Below are 27,788 nucleotides of genomic sequence, written 5' to 3' on the forward strand. Positions count from 1 at the left end.
CACTATGCAACTACTAAAATGATGTGTTGTAGGGGCTTATTTTATGTATGTGTGTATATATGTATATTAGGGACTTAACCAAATAATTAGAAATATTTTAATTTTTTTTCTAAATAGAAAAGCTATACACACTCTGTTAAAAACAATTCTGACAATACAGAAGTACATAAGATAGAAAGATAAAGCCAGTGGTCTGGTCTCCCTGATAATAACGATTGAGTCCATAAACCTATCGATTTTTTTCCTTGTGTGTACTTATTCTCTTTAAAATGATATAATATCATAAATTGTCACAACATTTTCTTAACTAATTATATTGTTGACTTATTTCTGAGTAAGTTATATATAGCTCTACTTCATTTTTTCAAATGGCTGCATTATATTCCATTGTATGGATGTATAGTGAATTCTGGAAATTTGGGGATTAAACTTCCAGCTGTATATCGGGTCAAACAACGTGCACTTTTTAAGGCATTTGATGCATATAAGATGAGCATTCCTAATCCCAAAATCCAAAGCATTAAATGCTCCAAAATCCAAAACTTTTTGAGGTCTGTCCTGATGCTCAAAGGAAATGCTCATTGGAGGAATTCAAATTTTGGATTTTTGGATTAGGGATACATTGGCAGTATGTATTCTGCAAATATTCCAAAATACAAAATAATCAAAAATCCGAAACGCTTCTGGTCCAAAGCATTTCAGATGAGAGATACTCAACCTGTACTACTCAATTGCTTTCCATAAATGTTGAGCAGCAATGTAATTGATTGGTGGTTGTTATCAGACACAATCCCAAGCCATTTTATTTTTTTGTGTGTTGAGAGATTGCAGTTCTAATAATATTATAGAACATGAAACACTATTCCTTATATTACTTCTATATGAAAAAAATGTTATGTTTCTTGTCTTTGAGCTTCATGTTTAAGAAACAATCTTTCTTGATATAGCTCTGCAGGCACTATGACATTTCCCATTTTCACTCTTTCTAACCATTGCTCCCTCCACCAATGCATAAAATACTTTTTTATTTCCTGAGGTCATTTTTTTTTTTTTTTTTTTTTTTTTTTTGCAGATAGGGGCCTGGAGAGCTGTATTTTCTTTTTGATGATGCTTTGTTCTGAAGACGGAAGCTCACAGAAAAAGTTGTGTGGCTTTTTGACAAAGGCAGTGGGCTCCCTTGTCATTTCTGTGTTCTTACTATTGTATTTCCTAAAACCTGGGAATGCAACACTTATTTCTTACATGCCTAGCGCTGAGCTATGAAGCAGGTCTTGTTTCTTTTTATTACCCCCCACCTCCCCCACAGAACAGAACTGCTTCTTCCTGATGTCACCCCAGTAGACCTGAGTTGAGTGACCAGGTTGTTCTGGAAACATCTTGGCTTACCATCTGTTCCTCCCTCCTCCAGATTCTCAGTGAGTACCGAAGGTGTCAATGCTTCACATGACCTGGGTGGATTAAACATTGGCAGGCTGGAATGCTGAGCATCCTCATAGGGTAGAAGGGATTTGTCCTATTTTTGATGAGCCTAGAGTCTAGAAAGAATACAGGGGCAATGGTCTTCTGTGCCTTGATGTGGACAGATCTTGCCTGGAATAACAGTGTCGATCTCTCCTCAGATGGTGTATATGCCTCTTTAGGTAAAGCACGGAGACCAGGGTGCATCTGTGAGCTGGAGTGTTCCTGAGCTCCTCCAGTCACAGACAGCCCCTTTGGATGCCCCAAACAAAGCCAGTTCTGTATGTTTTAGAGGATGGTGCCCTGCTTTCAACCTTCTCAGCCTTCTGGGGCATGTCTAATGCCAACTCTTTTTTTTTTTTTTTTTTTAAGCATACTGTTAAAAATTCAAGTCCATCCTTTATGTATAAATGGCATAAATGGTAACTAGATCCACTGTTGGGCAAGTTGTTGCTTTTCTTTTTTCTTTTTTATTGAGTGCACAGTAAACATATTATTATTACAATTTGAACATCTACTGTGTCCAGGGCATCTTACTACTTGTTTTACATGTGTTTTTCATTGAACTGCTTTTGTTCCAAACAACGATTCATACAAAAATGCCCTCTGTTTAGCACATAGTTGCTGCTCAGCAGATGTTAGTTTCTTCTTCTTTAGGTCTCAGTTTGTTCAACTGTAATGTGGGAGAGTTGAGCTAGTCCAGAGATTGGCGAATTGTGGTCTGTGGGCTGGCCACCTGTTTTTGTTCTTTAAAATAACAGCTTTAGAATTTATCCTTTTGAAGTGTACACTTGGGTGTTTTTCAATATATTCCGAGTTGTGCAATCATTGCCACTATCTAGTGCCAAAACATTTTCATCACCCAGGAAGAAATCTGGTGCCCATTAGCAGTTACTCCCCATAACCCCTCTCCTTAGCCCCTGGCAACCACTAATCTAGTTTCTATTTCTATGATTTGCTTATTCTGGACTGTTCATATATATGGAATCATAATATGTGATCTTTTGCAACTGGCTTCTTTTAGTCAGCATAATATTTTCAAGATTTATCCATGCCATAACATGAATCAGTTTTTCATTCCTTTTTATTGTCAGATAATATTCTATTGTACAAATATATCCCCATTTATTTATCTGTTTGTCAGCTGATGGATATTTGGGTTGTTTGCATTTTTTGGCTATTATAAATAATGCTGTTGTGAACATTTGTGTGGACATATTTTTTCAGTTCTCTTGGTACATACCTAGGAGTAGAATTGCTAGGTCATATGGTAACTCTATGTTTAAGCTTTTGAGGAACTGACAGACTGTATTCCAAGGTTGCTGCACCATTTTACATTCTCACCAGCAATGTATGGAGGTTCCAACTTCTCTGGATCTTTGCTGACACCAACACTTGTTATTATCTGTCTTCTTTATTATAGCCATCCTGGTGGGTATGAAGTGGCATCTTATTGTGGTTTTGATTTGCATTTCCCTGATGACTAATGATGTTGAAAATCTTTTCATGTGCTCTTTGGTCATTTGTATATTTTGGAGCAATGTGTATTCAGATCCTTTGCCCATTTCTTAATGTACTTATTTTTCTTTTTATTATTGAATTGTAAGAGATTTTTAAATTATATACATTCTAGATACAAGACTCTTATCAGATTTATGATTTACAAATACTTTCTCCCATCCCATGGGTTGTCTTTTCACTTTCTTGATAATGTCCTTTGAGGTACAAGTTTTAATTTTGAAATTGAACTTATCTATTTTTTACTATTATTGCTTATGCTTTTGTTATCATACCTAAGAAACCATTCCCCCATCTAAGGTAACAAACATTTACTTCTATGTTTTCTTTTAAGAGTTTTATTGTTTTAGCTCTTACATTAAGGTCTTTGATCTATTTTGAGTTAACTTTTGTGCATGGTGTGAGGTAGGGATCCAACTTTATTCTTTTGCATGTGTATATCCAGTTATTTCCCCTCCTTGAATTGTCCTGGTGCCCTTGTCAAAAATCAGTTGACTGTAAGTGTGAGGGCTTATTTCTGGGATCTGAATTGTATTCTATTTATTTGTCTAGCCTTTCCCAGTGCCACACTGTCTTGATTACTCTAACTTTGTAGTAAGTTTTGAAATCTTTTTTTTTACTATTTAAATTAACAGTAAGAAGAGTGTCATTCTGCATCCATGTGTGGGTTTGATGCCAGCTAGGAGGGGGAGTGCCTATGCTATGGCCTGAGGTTTTGTGACAGTATCAGTGTCCTTGGTTTGATATTTGCAAGAGAAGAGAAAGGTCAGGGGAGAAAGGTGCACATTGAGGGTGGGAAACTCTAGAATCACCAAAGATGAGATTTGTATATTTCTAAGAGCTCTCAATCTTTGACAGGCTAATATTTCTTTGAATCTATAAACAGGGAAGGGATTTCTTTTTCAAATTAGAAACCGCGGGTTACAGTGAGCCTTGATGGCTTAGAGGAGACATGTTGCTGCCTGTCCGAGTAGAGCATTGGGCTTGTGCTCACTCCTCTCCCTACCTGGACATATTCTCTGTGGTCATTAAGGTTCTCAGCTCATCGAGATCTGGGAAGATGTAGAAGCTGGAGCCCAGTGAGCAACTCACTCTACTCTGTGCCTTCTTGTGGGAGGTCTAGGTGGCATATAATTTGCAGTGAGTAAGCATCTAAGTTACGTGCTATGAAAGTAAATTTTTAATTTTCTAAGTGATGGCAGGAACAGGGCCTGATCCATTCATGTGTATGAAGGGCTTGTCTAGGAAGTGACTTCTCTAATCTTTTGCACATGGCAGGAACCACCATCTCATCCTTACAATGGGAGAACTGGTACCCCTTGGTCACCCATCAGGTGCAGAAACGTGCAATAAGGGGAGAGTAGATGGAGCATGCTGTGTGCTGAGCACACTGTATCCATCGTCTTCTGTGGGCACCTGCCCACCGCAGCCTCTGCTCTGCCTACTCTTCAGTGGCTGTTCTCTAGCTGAGTGGCCACCGTTCATATGCTCCCAGATTGGCTGGCATCATTTGCTTTGGAGTGAGAATGCAGCATTTGGGTATTCTCAGCTGGGCATCTGAGCTCCCTGTAGCTCTTGGTGATTCTGTCCCTACAGTTTGTCCATTGCGGAAATGAAAGGAACAAGCTCTGGGAGGTATCTGCAGCTGCTCTTGTGCAAGGGGGTGTACTAGGGGAGGGAAGGAAAGAGAGAAGCCTCCTTCCCTGGCCTTCCTGCTGCCTATGGGAGAGGAGAGGCTCAGTGATGGGAAGCTTCAGTCGCTCTCTCTGCTATTCTTTTCTTTTTCAGATCATCATCATCATCAACAACAACAATGTCACTTTCTTAGTTATATCTGAACAAAGCTCCTATACATGAGGGACTTTCTTATTGTATTTTTAAGACATAAAAACATATTTGATATCCCCTCTCTCCTCTAAAATGGAAATAAAAGCAAATGAACAAGAGGTTCCATATTTGCTGTTTATAAAATCTGGGACATTCTAGACACCAAACAGAGGGGAAGGAGTCAAGAAAATAAAGTTCCTTGGGTCCCTGAAGCCCTAACACTGCAGTTTTTAAAATATCTTTGTGTGTTGGGGGGATGGTGTTCAAACTTTTTGGAAAATATGCAAAATTGTTCCTTATAGTATACTTGGAAGTGTGGTCTTAACACTGACAATTAAGTACTAGTTCATAAATTTCCACCTTACTCTTCAGCAGCAAAAGTTCAATTTACAGCAGGGTTGTAGAATTATGGACCTTTGGGCTGAAGAGAACCTCAGAGGTATTTGGTTTATCTTCTCCTTCCTCTCCCCACCATGCCTCAATCCAGGGCTCAGGTTCCACTTACCGCCCCTCACTAAGTAGTCATCCACCTTCTGCTTGATTGCCACCAGAAACAGGACGCTTATTCCTACCTGCAGTGACAAAACCCATAATGTTTTTTGGGACAATTTTGTTGGAAAGTCCTTTTTTTACATTGACTTGAGAACTGTCTTTCTGTAATTTTCAACAGATGACCCCAGTTCTAGCTATGGGACTTAGAGAATCCCCAGAAATCCCACTTTCCACAGAAAGGTATGAAGATGGACACTATTATGTCCTTGTGAAATCCTCTCCTTTAGCCAACGAATACTTCTTTTTGCTCTGGCAAAATACTTAGTTCTATCATTCATTCACATAGTGTAGGAATTTATGTCTCTTTCCTCCTGGCCTTTTTCTTCAGAATCCAGTTTGCCAAGTCCCTTCTTATAAAGTGTCCTTCCCCAAACAGGATATGGAATTTCAGATGCGGTCATGGACAGCCTGGGGATGAATGGGGCTGTCTCTTGTTCCTAAACACACCACTTCTAACTAATGTCATGTTGGCAGCCTTGTCACATCATTAACTCATGAAAAATGCAGCCGGCAAAGATTCCCATATTTAGGAGGATTTGAAATTGAGGGATTATCTTCCTTAAATCTCCTATTAAATTCTGGAGGATGAGGTCAATAGTCTAAAAGGAAAATTTCTCATTCACTAACACACAGTCCTCCCTGGACCTGGTGTGGAGTAAGAGACAATGTCTACAGCCAACAAGAACACTAGTGCTCTGCTATGGTCTACATCTTCCCTGCAAAAGGGAAGAGGAAGAGGATGAAATCAGTGTGTGCTGAGCACATACCCTACACCTGGTGCTTTACATATCTTGTCTTATTTTGTCTTCTCAATAACCTTCAATGTGGTGCCATTAGCCCTGCTTCACAGATAGGCTCAGAGAGGTTAAGTGACTTTGGCAACATCACACAGCTAGTGGCAGACATGGTATTTAAATCTAGGTCTTTTTGGCTCCAAAGTCATGTTTTTTCTTCTACATCTTGTTGCTCCTCCAGCAAACCTGACTAAATAGGAGAGGGACATTTGTGGGATAACTGTTTCCAAACTGAGGAAAAAATAGCTTTATGATAGATAAGCCCAAAGGATTACACCATCCCTTCCTTCTCTTTCTCTCACACTTTTCCCAATGCAATCGAACTCTCTTCCGTGTGTGAACTCACCCAGAACATTTAATGCTGCAGTCATTAGAAGTCATGCATTAAAATGGCACATGTCATTAAAACAACTGGAATATAAAAACTTTGGGAAGAAGGATAATCACAAAGCTCTTTGTTCCCAGATTCTCATCTAGAAACGTACTTGTTTCTTGAGTGGGAAGAGTCCTCTAAAACAGTGGTTCTTGAAGCACGGTCCTTAGACCAGCAGCAACAGCCTCCAGAGAACGTATTAGAAATGCAAATTCTGCAGATGACTCCAGACCTAATGAATCCACAAACTCTGCAGTTGGGCCCAACAATTTTTGTTTTTTGGCAGCTGGCTAGTACAAGGAAGCAATGTTTCAATAAGCCCTCCAGGTGAGCCTCATATGCACCCAATAAACAGTGTTCTCTTGCAGCTTCTGATGGACAGAGAGTTTCCGGGGGGCTAAGTGGCAATCTCAGATGATCTGGAGACTCAGTCTTCCAGCCAGAACCTGTGGCTTCTCAGATGTCCTACAGGGAATGCAACCCAGAGGAAAACAGGGCAGCTGAAAATGCAGCCCTGAAACCAAGTCATCTGTAGGACCACCAGCAAGATGCTTAACTTTCACTATGCACTGGCTTACAGTAATCTGAGGAAGCTGCTAACTGATCTGGAGCAAGGGGCAGATTATAGAGAAAGAAGTCTCCCACTGCCAAAAGAGAGTTCGAAGAATATCCACATGGCTTCTACTTTTAGTTTAACTTTTTCCCACTAGGAAATGTTCATGTACATGGTAGTAGTAATTTCATTTCAAACTTGGTAGTTGCTGCTGGGAATGCTGAATCAAGCCTGTCCCTCTATATGGTTCATGTTTTCTATTTTATAAAAGAGGCATGAAGAAATAGATGGGAGGAAATCCAGCCACAGCGTGAGAAGGAGCTGTGCCTTGGAGGGGATCCCCATTGTCCTGGAAGGTCTGAGGCAGTTCAAGATTGATTTCTTAACAGATACATGAGGGTACTTCAAAAAGTTTGTGGAAAATATAGGATTAAAGGATAATCTTTCCATGAACATTTTGAAATATCCTTCTATAGCTTGAGAAAGTGTGACAAAAAGGGGAGGGTTGATGGAAAGAAATTCTTTCAAGCATAGTGAGATAATCGCAAAGGAAAGCCGGACACCCAGACTATAAGAAGGTGAGACTGGGCAGAGCAGAGGAACACAGCAAGGCCCTGCCCTTCAGGGTCCTGCCTTTTTTCTTTCCAAAGCATGTTTCAGCAAACGTTAGTGCTATCAAATGCTCCCCACACAAAAGTTAGGGGAGGGTACCTTAGTTTAATAAGGTTAGGAATTGCTGCAAATGGTATCTTCTTCTTAGACTTGAATCATTGATCAATTTAAGGCTAGGAGAAATTTTTCAGTAAAGAAGTCTTAACTTTGTTTAACCCAGTGTTTTCAAAGTTATTTGTCCGGAGAACACCTTTGTCCCCAGTAATTGGTATTTACAGCCTATGGACGCCACCTGTATTCATCAGTATATCAAAGCTGCCGAGGTAAAGGCAGTGAGAACAGCAGCTTCTCATTTCTGGATAAAAGAGGAGAAAGTGGGCTGGGGCTGGGGCGGGGACAGTTTTCATCACTGGTTTCCTGGGGAAGTAGAGGCACATGGTAGGAGGCAGAGCAAAAGAGCAAAGCACAGAGAAGCTGCTCTGGGAGGTGAGGTCCGACCGGTCAGAGCAAGCCAAAGGAACTGCCGAGGCAAAGTCGCCCCACCAGCGAGCGCCGGAGCCCCTGTGCTGCTCTCCAAACTGCTTCGGCAAGGCCTCCCCTTCAAACTGGAGCAAAAGACTCTCTTCCAACGCTTCCCTGATGAGAATACTTACCCACATCTCCCTTCCCCTCCAAAAAAAGTTCTATCTGCCAGGGAATTTCAAGGCACACAGAGACCCAGTCAGTTCCCTGAGATGGCACTTGTAACCACTTCCTGTCTCTTTCTGCCTGCTAGGTCTGGGAGAGTCCCATCGGCCGGGACTAGGTACTGCAGGCCACGCGGCTGCTCTCTCTGGGCCCCAGTGTCCTCATCTGTAAACTGTTTGGGTTAGATTGGTGATCTCTAAAGTTTTTTCCAGCTTTGTAATTCCGAAATTTTATGAGTGCTTGAATACCAGGATTCGAATTTCCTGTGCCATTGCTTTCTTTTTCTTTAAATTAAATTAATTTTATTTTTTTTTCAGTTATTTATTTTAAATAGACAGATACAATTGTATGTGTTTATCATGTACCATGTGATTTTTTTTTGAAGTGTATATGCATTGTGGAATGGTTAAATCTAGGTTATGAATATATGCATTACCTCACACTTACCGTTTTTGTGGTGAGAACACTCAGCGTCCACTCTCAGCATTTTCCAAGGATGCGATGCGAGGGTCCGTCAAAGAATTCATGGAAAAATAGACTGAAAGATAATGCGAATCTTTCCATGAACTTTTTGAAGTACTCTCCTATATTGTCATTTGTGTTGTTATTAACTAGCTGTGACATTTGAACAAATAACCTCCGTTCTTGTGCCTCTCCTATAAAGGACTTGCACACAGCGTGACTTTGAGGCCCAAATGAGGTAATAGATCATGGACAGTGGGAAGTGGTATTTTACATTTTGTGCATGGCACTGTGGTGACAGGCCCTCTGTTTTCGTGTTGCTTTCTGCCCATCCACTCTGCGCTCTGCGGTCCCCTGTGAGCTGATGTTCTGTCCGCTTCCCTCCCGTCATCAGTCGCTCCGTTGTCTTTTGGGCGTGCTTGCCTCCCGCATTCTTCCAGGGGTCCAGGAGTTGGGCTAATGTTGGAGATTAGCAGGCTTAAAATGGTTTCAGATTTGTCTCAATTTGTATGGAGGTTGACCTGAAATATACCACTGAGCTGTTTACGTAAAGGGCTTTTTGCCAAAAATATTAAAGCATATGAATCAGAGATGGAATTTACTTAAGAACACATTGTTTTAAAGTATTTTTAGGAACACCAGTTTTATCAACAGTATAGTTACAATACGCAGTAGTCCCCTCTTATCCGAGGGAGGTACATTCTAAGACCCCCCCCATGGATGCCTGAAACTGCAGATAGTACTTAACCCTATACATACTATGTTTTTTCCAATAAACACATACCTATGATAAAGTTTAATTTATAAATTAGTCACAGAGATTAACAACAACAATAATAAATAGAACAATTAAGTAAAACAGGAGTTACTTGAAAACAATCACTGCAATACTGAGACAGTTGATCTGATCACGGCCACTAAGTGGCTAACGGGTGGGTAGCACACACAGCTTGGATGTGCTGGACAAAGGGATGATTCATGTCTGGGCGGGACAGAGCTGGATGGCGCGAGATTTCATCACGCTACTGAGAATGGTGCACAATTTAAAACTTATGAATTGTTTATTTCTGGAATTTTCCATTTAACATTTTCGGACTGTGGTCGACAGCAGGTAAGTGAAACTGGAAAGCAAAACCAAGGATAAGGGGAACTGCTGGAAGCAGACAGTAATCTCACTTAGGTTAATGTGCAACACTTTTTGTTCCTTAAGGAAGACTCTCAGTGGACACTTCAGCCTTCCAAGGATATTCCATGGTTTGCATCTGTACCTTTGGGGCAAGAACAACCCTGAGTTTTAAGAACTGCGCAGCAAGAGGTTAGAAATGGCCAACTGTCTCATCAACTCCTCTTGGCCCAGGCTTTTCCCATAGATTAAGTCTCAGTTGACTAATCTGAGGCTCCCAGGGGAAACAAAGGATATTACTAATTAATTTAAAAGACTAAGTTTGCAAGGGAAGAGGCTAAACCAGGAAGAATTTATATCATGATTGTGTATGTATAAGCTATCAGTTCTGTACAATTTACACCCTGATTGCTTTTCTGCAAGAAGTCTTATTTCTGTCCTCGGAGAGTAATAGAACTACTTCTATACGAGAATGAACTTCCTCCACCCAAACTTTTCCAAACTTTTTGCTGATTTCAGACTGCCCTTCCCTCTGGCCTTTTTGAGCGTACAAATAGTTTGCTAAAAAATAACACAAAGATAATAAAAATAAATAGCTAAGGTTAATTGGGCACTTACCCTGTGAACTATGTGCTTTATTTACATTTTTAAGTTTAATTCTCCCAACGACTGAGATAGATATTATTTTATTATCTTCCCCTTTTTAAATAGATGCAGACAATCTGAGGCTTGGTTTGATTAAGCTTTCCAAAGCTGCAGAAGGAGTTAAGCAGTGGAGCCAAGCAGGCAGGCTGCAGGCTGCCTCCACGTAACCTCTTTTTCTGCAAGAAGACTTCTTGAAAACTCTCTAAAACTACTTAAAGACAACCTCTCAGTTGAGAACCATAGGCTGATTTGCTTGGGGCTCCTTCAACAAAGGGATTTTGCTCGGCTCATGCAGTTCCTACAGTCTGAGGCCCTGCTTGGGTCTTCCACGCCTTCTTTTGCTTACAGCTACCTTCTCCCCTGCAGCACACCTGGGACAGGTGTGCCTGTTACTATGTACCCCAGGCCTCAGACGAATGTGGCAACAATTCCTCAGCCAATTTCACTTTTATAGGACTTGGAAGGAGCTCCCATCCTGAGGATTTTGTAATCTGGGGTCTGTTCTTTGCAGCCTGGATTGAGGAAAATGCTGATGGCCCTGAGGAGAAAGGAGCTGTGTTTGGGCCTGTGGGCCTGGCTCAGGGCTGGGAGGCAGTGTCCATGTGCTTGTGGGGATACAATTGGTGCACTCAGTGAGAATGCAGCCCTGGGGACCCTCTGAGCCGAGAGGTCAGATTATGTCCCCTGAAATAAAGCTTTGGGCTTAGCCTCTAAGTCATGCATTTAGCTCAGTCCTCAGCAGTGTTAGCTGGCGCTCTGTGCATGCCCCAGGAGAGGGGGCTTTCAGCTCACCTCCTTCTCTGCAGCCTGCTTGACCACAGTGCCCAGCTTCAGCAGTGCAGAATGGGGCCAGTGGCACAGTTCTCCTGGAGAGAGAGGCCTGCCTTGGCCACAGGAGCCCAGGGGACCAGGAGTGAGTCAGCGTGGCCGCTCAGAGCCTCGGACAGGTTTCTTCAGAGGTGATTATTGGCCAAGGAGGAGAAATCAGACAGCCAGCCCCCATTAAAATGCTGCCATTGGCAAGGAGTCTTCTCTGGGAAACATCCCTGGCAGGACGGAATCCAAGGGGGTCAACTCCAAGTTTCCAGCAGCATTTCCCACCCTCCGGAGGTTACTGGAGGAGCTCGAGCCTGTGAGGGGCTGGCTTGCCAGGCGTTTCTGCCATAGTTGAGAGCAATCACTGCTGTAGCCACTCTGCATCCAGCCATCCCCACCAGCCAGGCACTGGGCTTGGTCACCAGAGCCTCGGGGTTGACATCATTATTCCTATTTTACAGACAGGGCTCCAAGCTAAGTAACATGCCTAGTTCATAACTTGCTCAAACCCAGGTCTGCCTGGATTTCTTCCCATTCCATCATTAGTCCTCCTCAGAAGGTAGTGCCAGCCCAACCCAAGATATTGATTGTGGGGGGCATCTGGGGTAGCAGCCAAGGCCATGGGATGAAGCAGTAGTGGAATGTGGTGCTGGGGTAGAGGCCTCGAATGCGTGTCCTTGTGTAGACAGTAGAGGTAAATGGCTCGTTTATGCAGCACTCATGTTACTGGTAGGAATAAAGGCCCTTCTGTCTCATCTTATCCTGACTTCTGTAGGTAGGTCTGTAGTGAAACAACTTGTCTTTGGGGAAATTAATGGCGTTTGGTACCCATGCAAGTAGCTTTTTGCCTTAGAGATAACTTTTGGATTTCACCCAGGCTGTCAGATCTCTCTTCTCACTCGGTATTCTTCTATACCTCTGCACTCAATTTATATGCAGTGACTGTTTAGCTGTGATTCCTATATGTCCTCGATTCGAGGAGGCACATTTTTTCACACTTTAATGTCTTTGCAGTTGGCACATATCTTAAAATTGGGGTCTACATTTAATGTGGTGGGGCTGTTTAAATTGATAACGCATTTTTAGAATTGATGGAGACCAAGAATTGAGGGAATATGGTAATTCAGGCCTTTATTCAACCTATCAACTGCCTACAATAAATGTCAGGCATTATGCTAGATGCTGGGAATGTAAAAATAACTAGTATGCAGTCCTCAAGGTCACAGTCTTGGGGGGAGATGGACTAGACAAAGCAGCATCTGGAGCCCGCTGTCATAAGGCTTCTGAATCTGGGGAACTCAGGGTGTGTGGAGGATCTGAACAAGGTGGGTGGGGAGGCTGGGATACTCTGAGGACAAGGTGGATCAGGAAGGAGGATGGGCATGCAGAGGAATCAGCAGTGGGTGGGGATGGGTTGGGGAATGGTATTCCAGACAAATTGAGTAACCGAAGCAAACAAAGGTTCAGAAACACGAGAGCATCCAAGGGTTCATTGTGGCCATAGTGGAAGGTGTATGTGGAGATATGGGTGTAAAATGGGGCGGTGGGGATGGGTAGGGGCAGACATGGAGGACCTCCAGTGAGCACCATGCAAATGAGCTTAATCTCTACCCTGAGTCCAAAGGCGGAGCATCGAGGGGTTTTAAGCAGGGGAGACTGCCTTGCTGTGTGTTTAGGAACTCTGTATAGAAAGCAGATGGGAAGAGGATAGTGAGGTGGGATGGGAGGAGGCGGGTGGTGTGACAGCTATTGGAAGAGAAAGAAGACACACCCTGAAGGATGCAAAAGGCCTTGTTTTCATTTACTATTCCCAGACAGATGACCTGCCGGTGGAGGCTTGAGGAAGACCACACAGTGTGGCAGCAGGGCATCTAGAAATAGGATTTGCAGGCACCATTGACTTTGCTTTTGCCTAAACCCCACCATGGGTGCGCTTGTCTCAGGAGAGCCACGTGATTGGTAGACAGGCTGATTCATGAACAGATGCTTGGGAAAACTAGATATGACTAAAAGCTCACCATTTTTAAAAAACACATTTTTTTACAATTGGTTGGGAGTGTATGACAGTGCTTAGGGAAAAAAGTGTACAGGTATTGGTGGGATCCATCAGAGGAAAAACACACTGGACATGTCTCAGTATGATATCGAACATTAAGTGCTAAAAAAGTCATAGGAAAGAAGCAGATAGATTGGTGTGGTTGTGCCCCGGAGTCACATAGCAAGCAGGTAATCCAAGCTGCTGCCTGACTGCAGTCCGCCCCTGAGAGGCACTTGGAGACACATGTGCAGGTGAGAGGTGGAAGGATGGTGATTTGAAAGGGGTGGGAGATGACTCTTGATATTGTGACCCAAGACTCATGGTTCTCTTCCCTTCCCGCTTCCCTGAACAGGTGCAGTGCCATACTTACACGGGGTACTGTTGGTGTGTCACCCCAGATGGGAAGCCCATCAGTGGCTCTTCTGTGCAGAATAAAACTCCTGTATGTTCAGGTACCGTAGGGAGGGGCGGGAAGAATGAAAAGGGTTGTCAAGAGACCCCTTGATTGGTCGCCTGCCTCTTGTGGGGGAACCTTTGAAAGGTCGGTGGTGGTTATAAGCCCGTTTCCAGGTCAGGGAGGATTCCATGCTAACATGCTTACTCGGTAGTCAACTGGGTGATGAGGGTCAGTGTGTGCCTGTGTGTATTTATTTATCTATTTTGAGTCTAGGTTTCTGGTTCAATGCTCTTTTTTTAAGCATCGGCTCTAACCCCTAGAGCTGGGATGGCATATAATTTTTAGCTTGTGTGCTGATTGTGATTGCTAGTGGCCCTTGAAGTGCTTTACTGAGATGGATTTCAAGTTTAACGTGGGAGTTTAACATTAAAGGTGGTGGTGATCAATTAGTGATGTGTGTCACAGGTGCAGGAGAGGAGAACAGTGGCCTATGTGCTGTATGTTTGCTACCCCTGGACAACGTAATATAGTGTAATGGAAAAGTTTCATAACAGGGGTCCTTAAATCTGGCTGATCATTAGCAGTACCTGGGCAATTAAAAAGAACCCAAATGTTAGATTCTTCCTTGTGTATTCTGATCCAGTCTGGAGTGAGACCTGAAGTCCTTATTTTTATAAAGCTTCTCAAGCGCTTCTGATGATTAGACAGTTTACAGTGATCTGTTGGGTTAGTTCATAGCAAACTCCTTTTTATTCCCAGCTTTATAAGCATGGAAACATTTTGCTGTTTGGTCAGTTTCATGGGATTGTGGATAATGGATACACACAAGCCCCTCACATTCCACCTCCGTTCAGATGGGAAGGGACTCATGAGTTACTGCCTTAACTCACTATGTGGATCAGACCTCATTCAAAAAAGCCCATTCTATCCATCAGCTGCTTCGTGTCTGTGTGTACAGGGTTTCACTTACTATTTTCAATTTTATAAACGTCATGCTAAGACCTATGGGAAATTCCAAAGACTAGCAGTCTTGCTATCAAAACTTTTTTCCTTTTTTTGTAAAATGAAATTTATTCATTTTTCTACTGGCCCTGCTATGTAAAGGGAAAAGTAAGTGGAAAGGGCAGTAAGATTCTACATCAGGAAACCAAAATTTGCAGGCCAAAAAGGGAAGTTTACTTTATTTGTGGTTTACATGGAAACTGGAAACCTTAATTGGGGTTGGGGTGGGGAGGGGCAGGAATTAGCCCTTCTTGCAAATGACCTGGAAAGTTTCATTTAAAGCAAACAAATGCACTAGAAACAAGCCATGCAGGGTAATATAATTGAATTATCGCAAAACTAGTGTATGGAGAAGGGGTATGATATAGATTAGGAGAATACGAATTCTTTCTTCTCTTTGGATACCCTTTGTGGATGAGCTGGTTGTGCCTTGCATGTGTGGGGTTGGGCATCCTGGGGAAGACAGGTCCCACGGGTCAGGACTGGAGGATGGAGTGCACGTGGCGTCCCAGCATATGCAGGGCAAGTGTTTGGCCAAACGCACATGCTGCCCCTCCCGGAGGAACAGGCTGTATCTAGAAAATTGTTTCCATGCCTCAGACTATTTTGGCCCCTTCAGTACAATTGGGCCAACAATTTTCTACTTAATGCAGATGGAAAATCGTTGATTTCCTGCCCTAACCAGCAAGGGATGTCAATCATTGCATTTGCAGTAAGAGGGGATTTCTTTTCAGTTGGCTCTGCTGACTGGATATGGCTCCGAACATGGAGCTGGTGAGAAGTGGGGTGGACGGGGGGGATGGAAACGAGGGGCAGATACTGGAATGTTCAACAAGGGAGTTATATGGATATGGACTTTTATAAAAATCTGGTCAAGACCATTGCCAGGGAACCTGGAAATCACAGTTCATCTCAACAGTGCTGGGTTATCAGTGACATTGATGTTAAACAAACCCTGCTCGGCATGTATGTATGTCCTGACTTTGTATATAATATCCCGAGATGTGTATACAGTACATATATACATGGCCACATGCTCATAACACCACGCACTGCCAACTCTTTGAAAGAAACCAACCACAATGCTTTCTGAATGGCTATGTTTCTGTTTCCCCTTTCACCCAAGGTTCGGTCACCGACAAGCCCTTGAGCCAGGGTAACTCAGGAAGGAAAGGTGAGTGGAGTTTTATGCTTTATCTAAATGTTTGCTTCTAAAGCTGGTCCAAGCAGGAGTTCTCAGACAGTATAAAAGAGGTGAAAGCTAAAAGTGCCCTGCGGAAGTCTTCTCCATTCTTATTCTGTGTTTCCTCCCAGAAGCACTGGAGGTAAGTAAGGCTTGTATGGCGGTAAAGACCAAGCCCAGAAATTCTGAGGGAGCGAGCGAATGCAGAGCCCAGGGCTGTCAGCCCTGCGGATCTCGGTTCCCTGGAGAGTTTAATCGTCAATTACCAGGGTAGCCAGCGATAAACCAAAGATGATGGAGGTGGGGGTGCCCAAGTCAGCCCTTGGCTCTCTTGCTTTGTAAACCCATTTGAGAATTTTTCTTCCACCGATTCTCCTTAATAATCATTCCAGTATATCCAGATTCTTTGCCCAAAGTCCAGGCTGGCTTTATGGGCAGGCAGCCTATCCAGTTGTTATCCTGAAATTCTGAATAATTTTGTCTTTGCGTCTCTTGGGATGAGGAAGCATACCTGTGAGCCAAGGAGATACATGTGACAGGCATGCCTCCTGCTGAACCTTGTCATCCCATCAGCATATGCCTTTTGTGATGTGTGCTATGTGGCTTCCACAGCATGCTTAAAATTTTAATTTTTCTTCACCTAGAACATTAAATAGCAAGTTAAAAAGCACCATGACAAGTCAAGAGAGAGAGACTATGGAAGAGAGGATAAAGCTTTATATTTCACTGCATTTGGTGGCACTTTTTCCTGCTTTTTGAACAAAGGGCCCTGCATTTTCATTTTATACTGGGCCCCACAAACTAGGTAGCTGCCATTTGTCTGAGTACTGTCTAGTGGACCAGCCAACATGAGCAAAAGTTACCTGGGATATGCTGGCCATAATTTCCGCTGTGGAAGATCGTTTGAGGCCTAAGAGCCTCTACTGGGCTCCAGGACAGCATACACACAGAGAGCTGGTAGTTGACTGGGAAGCAGGTGTCCGTTCCACTGCATGGACAGCCACTCCAGAACTTGCATCTCGGGCTGAGGTTGAGGCTTTCCACCTGCATCTAGGCCTTGGGAACGATGCTCTCATAAGAGTCCATGTGGAGAGTTGGGCCTGTTGAGGGTCAGTGTGAAGTTCACAGGCTTGTCCTACATGTACAGTTATAGGGAGACCAAGGTGAGGTCCTGGACCCTGTCCCAGGTGCTTATGCCATGGGGATGGGAAGAAGAGGTGACATCACTTGCTCTGAATGCAGGAATCTGGAGAACGTGCTACCTCCAAATGCAGGTACTCCAAGAAGATGTGGAAATGCAACATGCAGATACCGCCACCCCCTGGAAAACACAGACCAATGGACAAGAGGGGCTGCCCCTCTTCCCTGGGCAGGAATGAGAAAGTAGACAAAAAGAAGGAAGTGCTTTTCCAGGTTCTTCCCAGAGCAGGAAGAGACAGCCATGAGTGTTGGTGGTTCCCTTCCAGGTGGGAAGGTGGGGAGAGGGGCATGAAAGTCCATCTCTGCAAAGACCTGAAATCAAAACACTGTGCATGGTATATGTCTATTGGGGTTGAAAAAGGGAGCTAGGGCGCTCCCTTCAGTTTTGCTTGTTGCAACTTTAATCTTCAGGAGCATCACCTTTGTTCCTGGGCATGAGGTCTTGGTGGTAGGAAATAAAGAAGTGGCAATCATGCAAAACTGACCACCCAGATTTTCAATGGGAGCTAGTGTTTGATGCTGAATAAAGCACACACATCAGAAAGGCCCTTCATGGGATTTTAGCTCTTAAACTGGAGAGAGAAGTGCTTTCTAGGTTGACGTGTCTTTGCACCCAGTGGATAACAATGATCATCCCAGGCTCTCACTGATCCAGCCCGAAGAGGGCAGGTGGGCTGGGACATCAGTTTACAATAGATAGCAGTGAGCCCTCTTTGTTCCTTTTTAGCTCTGGGGTCAGCTACCAGAGCTAAAAGAGGGCAGAGGAGCTGGTTCCTCTGGGAGTGATGCAGGGGTTGAATCCAAAGCCTCTTCTCAGAGGGATAAGTTGCTCTCAGTTCTCAGCTCTTTGCTCCCCTGCCCTGGATAGGTTCCTTCCTCCCAGATGGTTCTGCAGAGACTTCCTTTTTGGTGCAAAGGTCAGGACAAGGCTGGGTGGGCGGGGGTGCTCACTCTTCCCTGGAGACTTGGATTCTGCCTAGTGGCCTCTCTTTCCCTCTACTTTGGAGGATCAAATTAGGTGCTGTATTCTTTCCTCTTTGTCTGCCATGGGCAGTGCAGTGAAGAGCAGGTTCAGGCCACCTGTAGCAAGGGCCACCTGAAGCCACACCTGTCCAGGAAGCTGAGGTTTGAATAGGGACAGGGTGCGAGAGGGCATTCGTAATATCCTGTGTCAACCTGCCAAGGTTCCTCTTTCAGCTGCCACTTAAGAGTGGAATGTGCTCTGGAGGGCAGCAGGTGCGAAGACACAAAGGCCCCTTGTCTGAGCTCGTGCCACATGTGGGTTCTGCAAGAAGGCATCTTCTTAGAGTTGGAGCCTGCAGCCCTGAGGCCCACCACTAAGAGATGCAAGGCCTGGACCTGGTGTGGGGTGAGGGGTATGGTCAGAGGTCAGGGCTGTGAGTGGTGGGGGGTGGCAGGGCGAGGACCAGCCCCAGCCTTGTCTGTCCCTGCCTTCTTGTCTTTTGAATGTGCTCCCCTGACAGGGCTGGGAGGGATCGGTTCTCTCTGCCTGGAGGGAATGAAAGGGCGTATTGTGCAACCACAGAGAGTCTGATTGCCCGAAGGAGAGCGAAAGGAGGCTGGGGGAGGAGGCCCAGAGAGATAGCAGGAGGCAGGGAGGAGGGAGAGAGGCTGGGGAGTCCTGGGCTGCTGCGCTCCTGGGTCTGCAGGTGTGGGGCCGGAGGGAAGAAGTGGGGGGAGGGGGAGCGAGGCTCTGTTATCTTACCCAGATGCACGTGCTCCAGGAGACGGGAGGGTCAGAACTTCAGACTATTTACTTAATCCCTTGGAATGTCCTTTCCTTGCTCTGTTCTTTGGGCCCCTTGTGTTTAACGGACTCCTTTATGGGCACATGTGTGGTAATTAACACGTGCAGTGTGGGCCCTGGGCCATGTGTTTGGGTTTCAAATATCCATTGATCTGGGGCAGTCCCATCCTGGCGGCCTCCTCACCTTCTCCTCTCGTCCTAGCCCTTGAAGAGGGATGCAGGGGAGTGTGTTGGGGTGGTGCACACGTGCGCTCCCTTTATCGGTGCTGCAGAGGAATATCTGAAGAGAGCAAGAGGAGCCCCTTTAGCTCTGAAAACCTGCTGCTAGAACACGGGCAGCCTGCAGAAGTGGAGACACAGAGATTAATTTTTGGTTTTCACTGAAGTGGTCTGAAGGGGAGCCTGGGAAGCAAAATATATTTTGAGATCATCAGCTTACCTGAGTGCTTTACCTGGCTGTACCAAGGCCTGTGGGTTTTCCCAAGGTGCCTCTTTTCGGGGTTTTGATGCTAATTACTGTGGGTAATTTGAAGAGCTTCCAGGATGACTGAACACAGAGTCACGCTGGGCCTGGCCTTCATTGCCCACGAGGTTCGAGGAGGGAAATTCTCAGCCTCCAGTGGGGTGAAGGGGGAGGTATTTTTGTGGGGGTCCCTGAAGTCCAGGTGAGAGGGCTCAGAGCTTGTCAGGCCGATGAGAATATGTTTGTTTGCTTGCTGTTCCTGGCCTGTGTGAGCTCAGTTTCAGATGTTGCCCAGCAAGCTGGAGAAAGGCAGGGGTATGGGCACGTGGGTAGACAGGACAGGACTTGGGGGGCTCTTCTGACTCATCTCCAGCTCTGAGGGCTGTGCAGCTGCTAGATAGAGAAAAGGCAGAGGAATTGTCTCAGGTCCCATTGCACCAGTCCTGTGCCTGTAGAAAGAAAGATGTGAGATTCAAATCTGCTTATTCTCAGAGTTCTATGGAAAGGCATTGTAACTAGAATAGCTAGAACAATTTTTAAGAAGAAAAATAGAGAGGAATCATTTTATCTCATTTTAAGACATAAAGCTACAGTAATCATCAAGACAGTGTGATACTGGCAGAACGATAGATGCACACGTCAATGGAACAGAACAGATAATGCAGAAACAGACCCACACAAGTATGACCAACTGATCTTTGATGAAGGCGCAAAGCAATTCAGTGGAGGTAGGGCAGTCCCTTCAACAAATGGTGGTGTAGCAATTGGACATCCATACACCTAACTAACAAAACCAATAAATAAAACCCCAAACTTCAATCTAAACCTCACATCTTGTACAAAAATTAATTCAAAATACATCATATACTTAAATGTAAATGTAAAGCTATTAAAACTTTTAGAAGAAAACATAGGAGAAAATCATCAGCAAAAACATGATCCCAAACACACACACACACACACACACACACACACACACACACACACAATTTAAAAAATTAAAAACTCAGTGGCAACCACCGAGCTGCTGCAGGAAGCATCCGCATTCTCCTGAGCTGGGGCGGTGGGGGGCCAAGGACCTCAGCCATGCCTCCCTGACATGTGCAACCACCCCAGTGACAACCACCAAGCCACAGCAAGAAGAGCCCTGGGTTCACCCGAGTTGGGGTGGTGGGGGGTCAGGGCTTTTGCCACACACCCCCTGACATCTGCACCCAGCCTGGCAAAGACCAAGGCATGGCTGGAAGCACCCCGGTCTCCCCTGGGGGAATGTGGGGGGTGCCACAGGCCTCAGTCCCCGCCTTCCTCCTCCATCCTCCTCCTTCCATCCCATTTCCTTCCCTTTTCCCCTCTCCCCCTCCCTCCCAACTGCTCTGCAACCACATCCTAGAATTTAAAAAAATAATATTAATAAAATTACATTTTCTTTAAAAAAAAGAAAATACTTTATTCTCTAAAAAAATAAATAAAATAAAAAATTAAAAACTTGCTCTGCAAAAAACTCTGTTAAGATAATGAAAAAACTACAGATTGGGAGAAAATATTTACAAACCACATGTTTAACATAGGACTTGCATCTAGAATATGTAAAGAACTCTTAAAACCTGACAGTTAAAAAACAGTTCAATTAAAAAAATGGGCAAAATCCATGAATAGACATTTTACCAGAGAAGATATACAGAGAGCAAATTAGCACACAAAAAGAGGTTCAGCATCATTATCCACAGAAAATGCAAATTAAGACCATGGTAAGATATCGCCACACACCAATTAGAAAATAAAAAATAGTGAAAATACCAAATGCTGGTGAGGCCACAGAGAAACTGGATCCCCCATACATTGCTGGTGGGAATGTAGAATGGCTCAGCCACTCTGACAAATACTTTGGAAGTCTCTTTAAAAACTAAACATACGCTTACTGTGTAATCCAGCAGTTGCAGTCCTGAGCATTTATTTCAGAGAAATGAAAACTTATGTCTACACGAAAAACCTGTACACGAATGAATAGCAGCTTTATCTGTAACAGCCAGATAGAAACAATGCAAATGTCCCTCAGTGGGTGAAACATACTGGTACATCCATACCATGGACAAATATTCAGCGATAAAAAAGGAACAAACTGTTGCTGACATATGCGACAACAACTTGTATGGATTGCAAGGGCATTATGCAAAGTGAAAAAGGCCAATTTCAAAAGGGCATATACTGCATGACTTCATTTATATAACATTCTAGAAATGACAAAATTGTAGAGATGGAGAACAGATTAGTGGTTGCCAGGTGTGCGGGAGGGGGTGGAGAAGGGCAGGTATGACTATAAAGGGTAGCACAGGGAGATGGTTGTGGTGATGGAATAGTTCTGTATTGACCATGCTGGTGGTTACATGAATCTACACATGGAGAAAATGACATAGAACTACACACATGCAAATGTGTGCATGTAAGACTGGTGGAATCTGAGTAAGGTCCATGGATTCTACCGATATCAATTTCCTGGTTTTGATTTTTGTACTATAGTTATGTTACTTATGTAATTATAGTTTACCTATGTAATTAGGTTAACTATAAAGATGTTACCATTGGGGGAAACAGGGTGACGATACACGGGGACCTCTCTGTATTACTTTTGCAACTTCCTGTGAATTTATAATCATTTCAAAATAAAAAGTTAAAAAAAAATTGCACAGTCTTGCGTGAATCCAGTGCTGAACCAATTCTGCTGCTGCTGGTTCTCCCTCCTCCTCCTCTTCAATCCCTGGTCTACCTTTTTCACCAGCCTCAGGTTTTTGCTCTTATTCAGGGAAATACAGAGCTTAAGGATGTAGGGAACTGCTTGCAGAAAGACAGCTTTAAGCGTGTCTTCACTTCTTTTGGGCAGGAGCTTGCAGGCGGGTAAGCAGAATGTAAAACACTGACCTCTTGCTTTGGAAAGCACCTGCCCAGATCACAGGTCAGAATAGTGATAGTTCACAGTCCACTTCTGAGCTGTGGTGGTGACAGGGTGTGCATCTCAGGAAATGCTGAGGTTAACTAACATCCCACCCTCCTCCTGGTGTGATTCAGGCTAGGTTCATTAGGGAGTTTTGCAAACAGGTGCAGTTGATTCCTTATGATGCCCAGAATAAGTCATCCTGACTTCCACACTGGGCCCCTGAGTCACATGCTGTAGGCCATGGTGGCTCTGGCACAAATATGGTCCCTTCAAAAGCAATAATCTTCCAGTACTTCTACCAGGCTGAAGTTTATCTCCATGTCTTTTAAAAAGATAGGGAATGGCAACCTAAAAGAAAATAAGGGAGGATCACCAGTGATGAACATGGTTTGGGAAGAGCGCAAGAATTGAAGGGGACTTGGGATTGTTGAGAGACCTTCCAAATCTCAGGATGGGGTGGTTTTTTCTTTTTTCCCCATTCTCCAAGGCTCCTCAGTGTCAGAAGCCCCAAGAGATGCCATTAATACAGATTCCTGCTCTGGCTGCTTTGACACATTTGCTTTTGAAGGACCTGGAAGAGAAAGCTCTTTGTATGTGGTCAGAATAAACTCATTGTACACCTAAACAATTAACTCCTCAATGGACTTGCCAGCCCCTTGAAAGGACTGGCCCAGCTTCCTTGGACCTCTTGGGCTCTATTCAGTCCCTTAAGCACACCAATGTTTTTGGGGTTTTGTTTTGTTTTGTTTGTTATTCTGAAAAGTCTTTCCCTGAGAATAGTCAGAGCGGATCAGCATTGTCCTCAGCCTGGCATTTATCTCCCCTCGCCAGCGAATGTCAATCAGGAATCAAAAAGCCAAACAGAGCAGGCTTTGAACGGTGTCATCGGGGGTCGAAGTGACTTCCAGCTGTCTATGAGTGGGCCAGGCCTTCTCTCAGGGCAAGGAATTGTGCTGTCACACAGACCCACTGTCTGTATGGGCTCACAGAGCCCATTCGGGGGCTGCAGCTTCCCAGGGCTGCACCTGCAAGGAGCAGGCATGGTTGGGGGTTGCAAGTCATGGATGGCCAAACGCCATGGCTCTGGGTCTGGGCAGTTTCCAAAGCTGCTCACTGCCTCTGTGACCTTCAGCAAATCTCTTGCATTGAGATTCAATTCTCTTTTATTTGCCTGTGACTTCCTCCACCCTGGCTGGTGGTGAGAATAGACAAGGAAAGCCACCTGCCAGAAACAGAATGTTGCAAAATGTAATACACTCTTCTCACTGGTGATCGTGACATTGTCCTTGAGAAGTTCTCTAAGGTTTGCCTTATTCATTTGTTTTAATGTTTCCAAATTTACTCTCCCTGTAAGAAAAATGATAGCCTTTGAAGGGGCTTTTTTTCTGTTCTTTATCTTCTTTCCCTTAGTCTGGAAGAGTATTATGAAAGAAAGTCTTAGTATTTGACATCCAAAAGAATCACCAAGAATAAGCATCAGGCATAAAATCATCACATACATTTATGTAAATTGAGATTCAGATATAACTTTCTGTAAAATTTATGGAAGAGTCTTCCCCCAAATTATGGATCGCTCAAATAATCTAGCTGCTGCTGCCTGATAATTTATCTGTGATGACTGTGGCACTCGGCCCCTTTTGTTTAAACAGCTTTATTGAAGTATAATTTACATATTATAAAGTTCACTCATTGTAAATGTACAATCCAATGAGTTTAGTAAATTTATAGAGTTGTACAACCATCACCAGAGAACATTTCATCAGCTCAAAAAGAAACCTGGAGCCCATTTACAGTTATACCCCACTCCCAGCCTCAGCCCTAGATAACTGCAGATCTGACCTCTATCACTATAGATTCACCTCTACTAGACATTTCATAAAATGGAATCAGACAATATGTAGTATTTGCATCTGGCTGCTTTCATTTAGCATATTTTTGAGGTTCTTCATTTATATTTTCACAGGTGTTAGTTATCCATTTCTTTTAATTGCTGAATTGTATCCCATTATACAGACATATCACAATTTATCCATTCACCAGTTGACATATATTTGGATTGTTTCCATTTTGAGGCTGTTGTGAATAATGCTGCAGTGAATATTTGTGTACATGTCTGTGTGAACATGTTTTCATTTCTCTTGGATAGATCCCTGGGAGTGGAATTTTTGGGTTGAATGGGTAATTTTATGCTTAGCTTTTTAAAGAAACTGCCAAACTCTTTTCCAAAGTGGCTGCCCAATTGTACATTCACACCAACAATGAACAAAGTTTCCAGTTTCTCCATGTCCTTGTCAACACTTGGTATTGTCTAGCTTTCTTATTTAGCCATTCTAGTGGCTGTTTAGTGGTACCTCATTATGGTTTTAATTTGTACTTTTGTAATGGCTAATGATGTTGAGCATCTTTTCATGTATTTATTAGCCATTTGTGTATCTTCTTTGATGAAATGTCGATTAAAATAGTTTGCCCACTTTAAAATAAGGTGGTTTGTCATCTTATTGAGTTATATAGTTTACCTTATTTTTAATTTAAAAACTCTGGTAGGATTTTAATTTTCTAAATACAATTCTAAAAGTATGTAGTTTAATAAGATGGTTGGCACGCATGGAATTATATACCCCCTTTAATAGGCCTTTAACATTTTTTTAAACCTACACAGTGTCCCGAGGCTTGGTAGGCAGGTATCCTTCATTTTTAGAAAAGGATGTTGCTGTCCAGAGAAGTAAAGGGAGGGGTTCAGGTTGCCCAAATTGTTGGATGTAAATCAGGGTTTGGAGTATGACCACACTTGAGACTGGGAGGCCAGGGGCACATGTAGACATTTTACTCTCCTTCACACCCCACCCTCCCCACCTCTGCCCCAGGACCCAGTGTGGGGCCTGGTGTCCCTCCAAGATGTGCCCAGAAGCAGAACTGATGTGGAACTTGGCCCCAGGCCTTGGACCTGTGTTTGGTAGAAAGGCGTGCTTATTTGCTGGGTAGGAAGCCAGGTGCCCAGGTGCCCGGAGATGATGGTTAGAGGGTCCTGTTGGCTTTGGCTTGGCTTCCCAGCCTTCGGGCATGTTGGATTTCACAGGTGGCTCCTGGCAGCAGGGCACCTTGTCTTTTCTCACTTCATAAAGATTTCTGTCTAGGGCCTCCCTTGTGGCAGAGCAGCTGTATCTTTTCACCCTTGATGACCCTCCCTGCAGGAAGATTCACTCCCTGCATGTGGCTTCATGCTCCGTGGGCTTCTGTGCCTGTGTCTGGGCAATTTGTAGAAGTCCTCGATCTGCACAAGTGCAAAACATCCCAGGAGACTGGAAGTCCTCCTCGCTGTCCTTGAGCATGGACCTCCTTTGCCAATGGCTGGACCAGAAGGGCAGTTCCAGACCATCATCCGGATGATGGGAGAAGTAAAGAGAATGTTTTCAGTTATCCTGCTTTAGAGAGAGGTACAACTCTTGGAATATGGGAGGATTTTAATGTCTGTGATGAATATTAAAATATTGTGTGAGCCATTCTGTGCGTGGGTTCTCGCTGTTGTCTCTTGGAATGTCTGACTCCTTGCTTTCCCTTTGTTAGTCTGTAAGGCTCGTCAAGTGAAGCCACCCTGGGTGGAGGGCCTGGGCACACTGTGCTGGCCGTTTAGACTGTGAACTATGCATCCGGCAGGAGCAACCAGATGTGCATTGCAGCTGCCAAAGTCTTCACTCAGTGCTTGTTGAATTCAATGGAAAGAGGTGTTAATAGAGTCAAGGGAAGTGATGCTATTAAGAAAAATGACATTGTGTGGCTCCGTTCTGTGTTTATTCTCCCTCAATGACTTCCAGATCAAACTCACACAGTTTGGCATCAAAAGATGCCTGTTTTGGACTCCAGTTTAAGGCAAATATGATATTCAGCATAGTCACTCCTCTCTCTCTGCCACATCTCATTCATTGGGATCATTGTAAGACAGTTCGGGATCGCATTGGCCCCTGTGAAAGTTGGGTCTTGGTGTCAGCACATAGAATAATAGCAGGGACAGATGTCACATGACTGTCAGGTTCCTGGCCTCAGCCTCCAGCAAGGGTTAGGGTCTCCATAGTTCTCAATTCTCAGGATCCCAAGGGTGATCCCAATGTTGACGCAGGAAAAAGATCAGGACCCTGTGTTCTCTCTCCCTCCCCTGATAAGATGCAGGGAAGTCGGCCAAAAATACTGGGAACTCCAAATGGTGGAGGGTTGTTATTATTGAAGATCTGACTGGCGTCACAGAGACTGTCTGAGAACTTGCGTTCTCCATAAATAGTTAATGCTCAGAGAATATAGTGTCCCATTCTACAAGACCTCTGGGTGGCCTTGGGAAGAGAGGGATGGCCTAATGATTAAACTGTCTGAGACAACAGTGCTCTCCTTTCCTCCCTCACTGAGGGAAGAAACAGAGAAACCTCCAAGCTATTCTCAACAGAGACCAAGATACCTGCTCCCAGCCTTCATTAAGGGGGTGAAATTGTTTCCTGCGGGAAGTGGGGATGTAAAAAACTTAGTCTTTTTACATATAAATCATAAATATATATATAGCACATGAACAGATATACAGTTTATCTATGTTATTAAAATTTCATTAGGGAGGTGGTTAGGAAAAAACTGCCTAAAAATGCTCCTTAGATGGGCACTGATGGAAAAAGGTTGAGAAATACTGCTCTAAGCTAAGGACTTTGGGGAAACCTTGATGAACATAATTCAGAGTCCTGGAAGGTAAATAAAGTCTGCACTAGCTTCCAACCTGCAGAGGTTCTTGGTCTGCAGAGAGAGCTGCCAGTACCACTAGAATGATAAGTATCAGGACTTTGTCCCTGGGAGCTCCCTGCTCCCATCATCTGTGTTAGAAATCTCAAAGCAAGTCTAAGGTGATTTCTGCAGTTTCCCATGTCCTTTCCCATTCTGTTTGCCCCCACCTCTAACTGGGAATTGGGGTGCATGCTGTTTCACAGTTTAAAATGTTCTAAGGATTCCTGGTTCTCTGCAGTTCAGTGTGCTGGAGGAAGAATGGTCCTTCCTACTTCCTTTCCTTTTTTAGGTGAGGATGGTGAAACAGCTAGGAGGTTGAAAGAGACTGGCACCCATGTCTCTTGTTTTTCTTAAGCTCTTTAATCAGCAGCACTAGGAAAAGATTCCTTTCACAAGAGGGCAGGAAAGAAACTGGGGATACCAGATTCCATGCGATTGGGGTGCCGACATTATCCTAGCATGAGTGGCCAAAACTCAGGGCTGCTGGGGAGGTATCCCTGGGGGGAGGAACGAGGGCTGGCATAGTCATATTGGTATTGACAGCTGAAAAACCTTAGCTGCTTTTCCTGTTGGTTTCTCTCTTTGGTTCTCCTTTCCTTCTTGTTCTTTTCCTTTTCTTTGGTCTCTTCA

General features: G+C 44.0%; 1 protein-coding gene across 2 annotated transcripts in view; it reads left to right on the plus strand.

Annotated features, from left to right (window-relative positions):
• Nucleotides 1–27,788, plus strand: part of SMOC1 (SPARC related modular calcium binding 1) — a 137,576-nt gene that overhangs the window by 70,980 nt on the left and 38,808 nt on the right. For both annotated transcript variants that reach the window (XM_063090930.1, XM_063090929.1), the window contains exons 4-5: nucleotides 13,811–13,910; nucleotides 15,984–16,031. In XM_063090930.1, the coding sequence (XP_062947000.1) occupies nucleotides 13,811–13,910; nucleotides 15,984–16,031 (148 nt within the window). The remainder of the gene's footprint in view (nucleotides 1–13,810; nucleotides 13,911–15,983; nucleotides 16,032–27,788) is intronic.

Source organism: Cynocephalus volans, chromosome 3, assembly GCF_027409185.1.
Source record: "Cynocephalus volans isolate mCynVol1 chromosome 3, mCynVol1.pri, whole genome shotgun sequence".
NCBI lineage: Eukaryota > Metazoa > Chordata > Mammalia > Dermoptera > Cynocephalidae > Cynocephalus > Cynocephalus volans.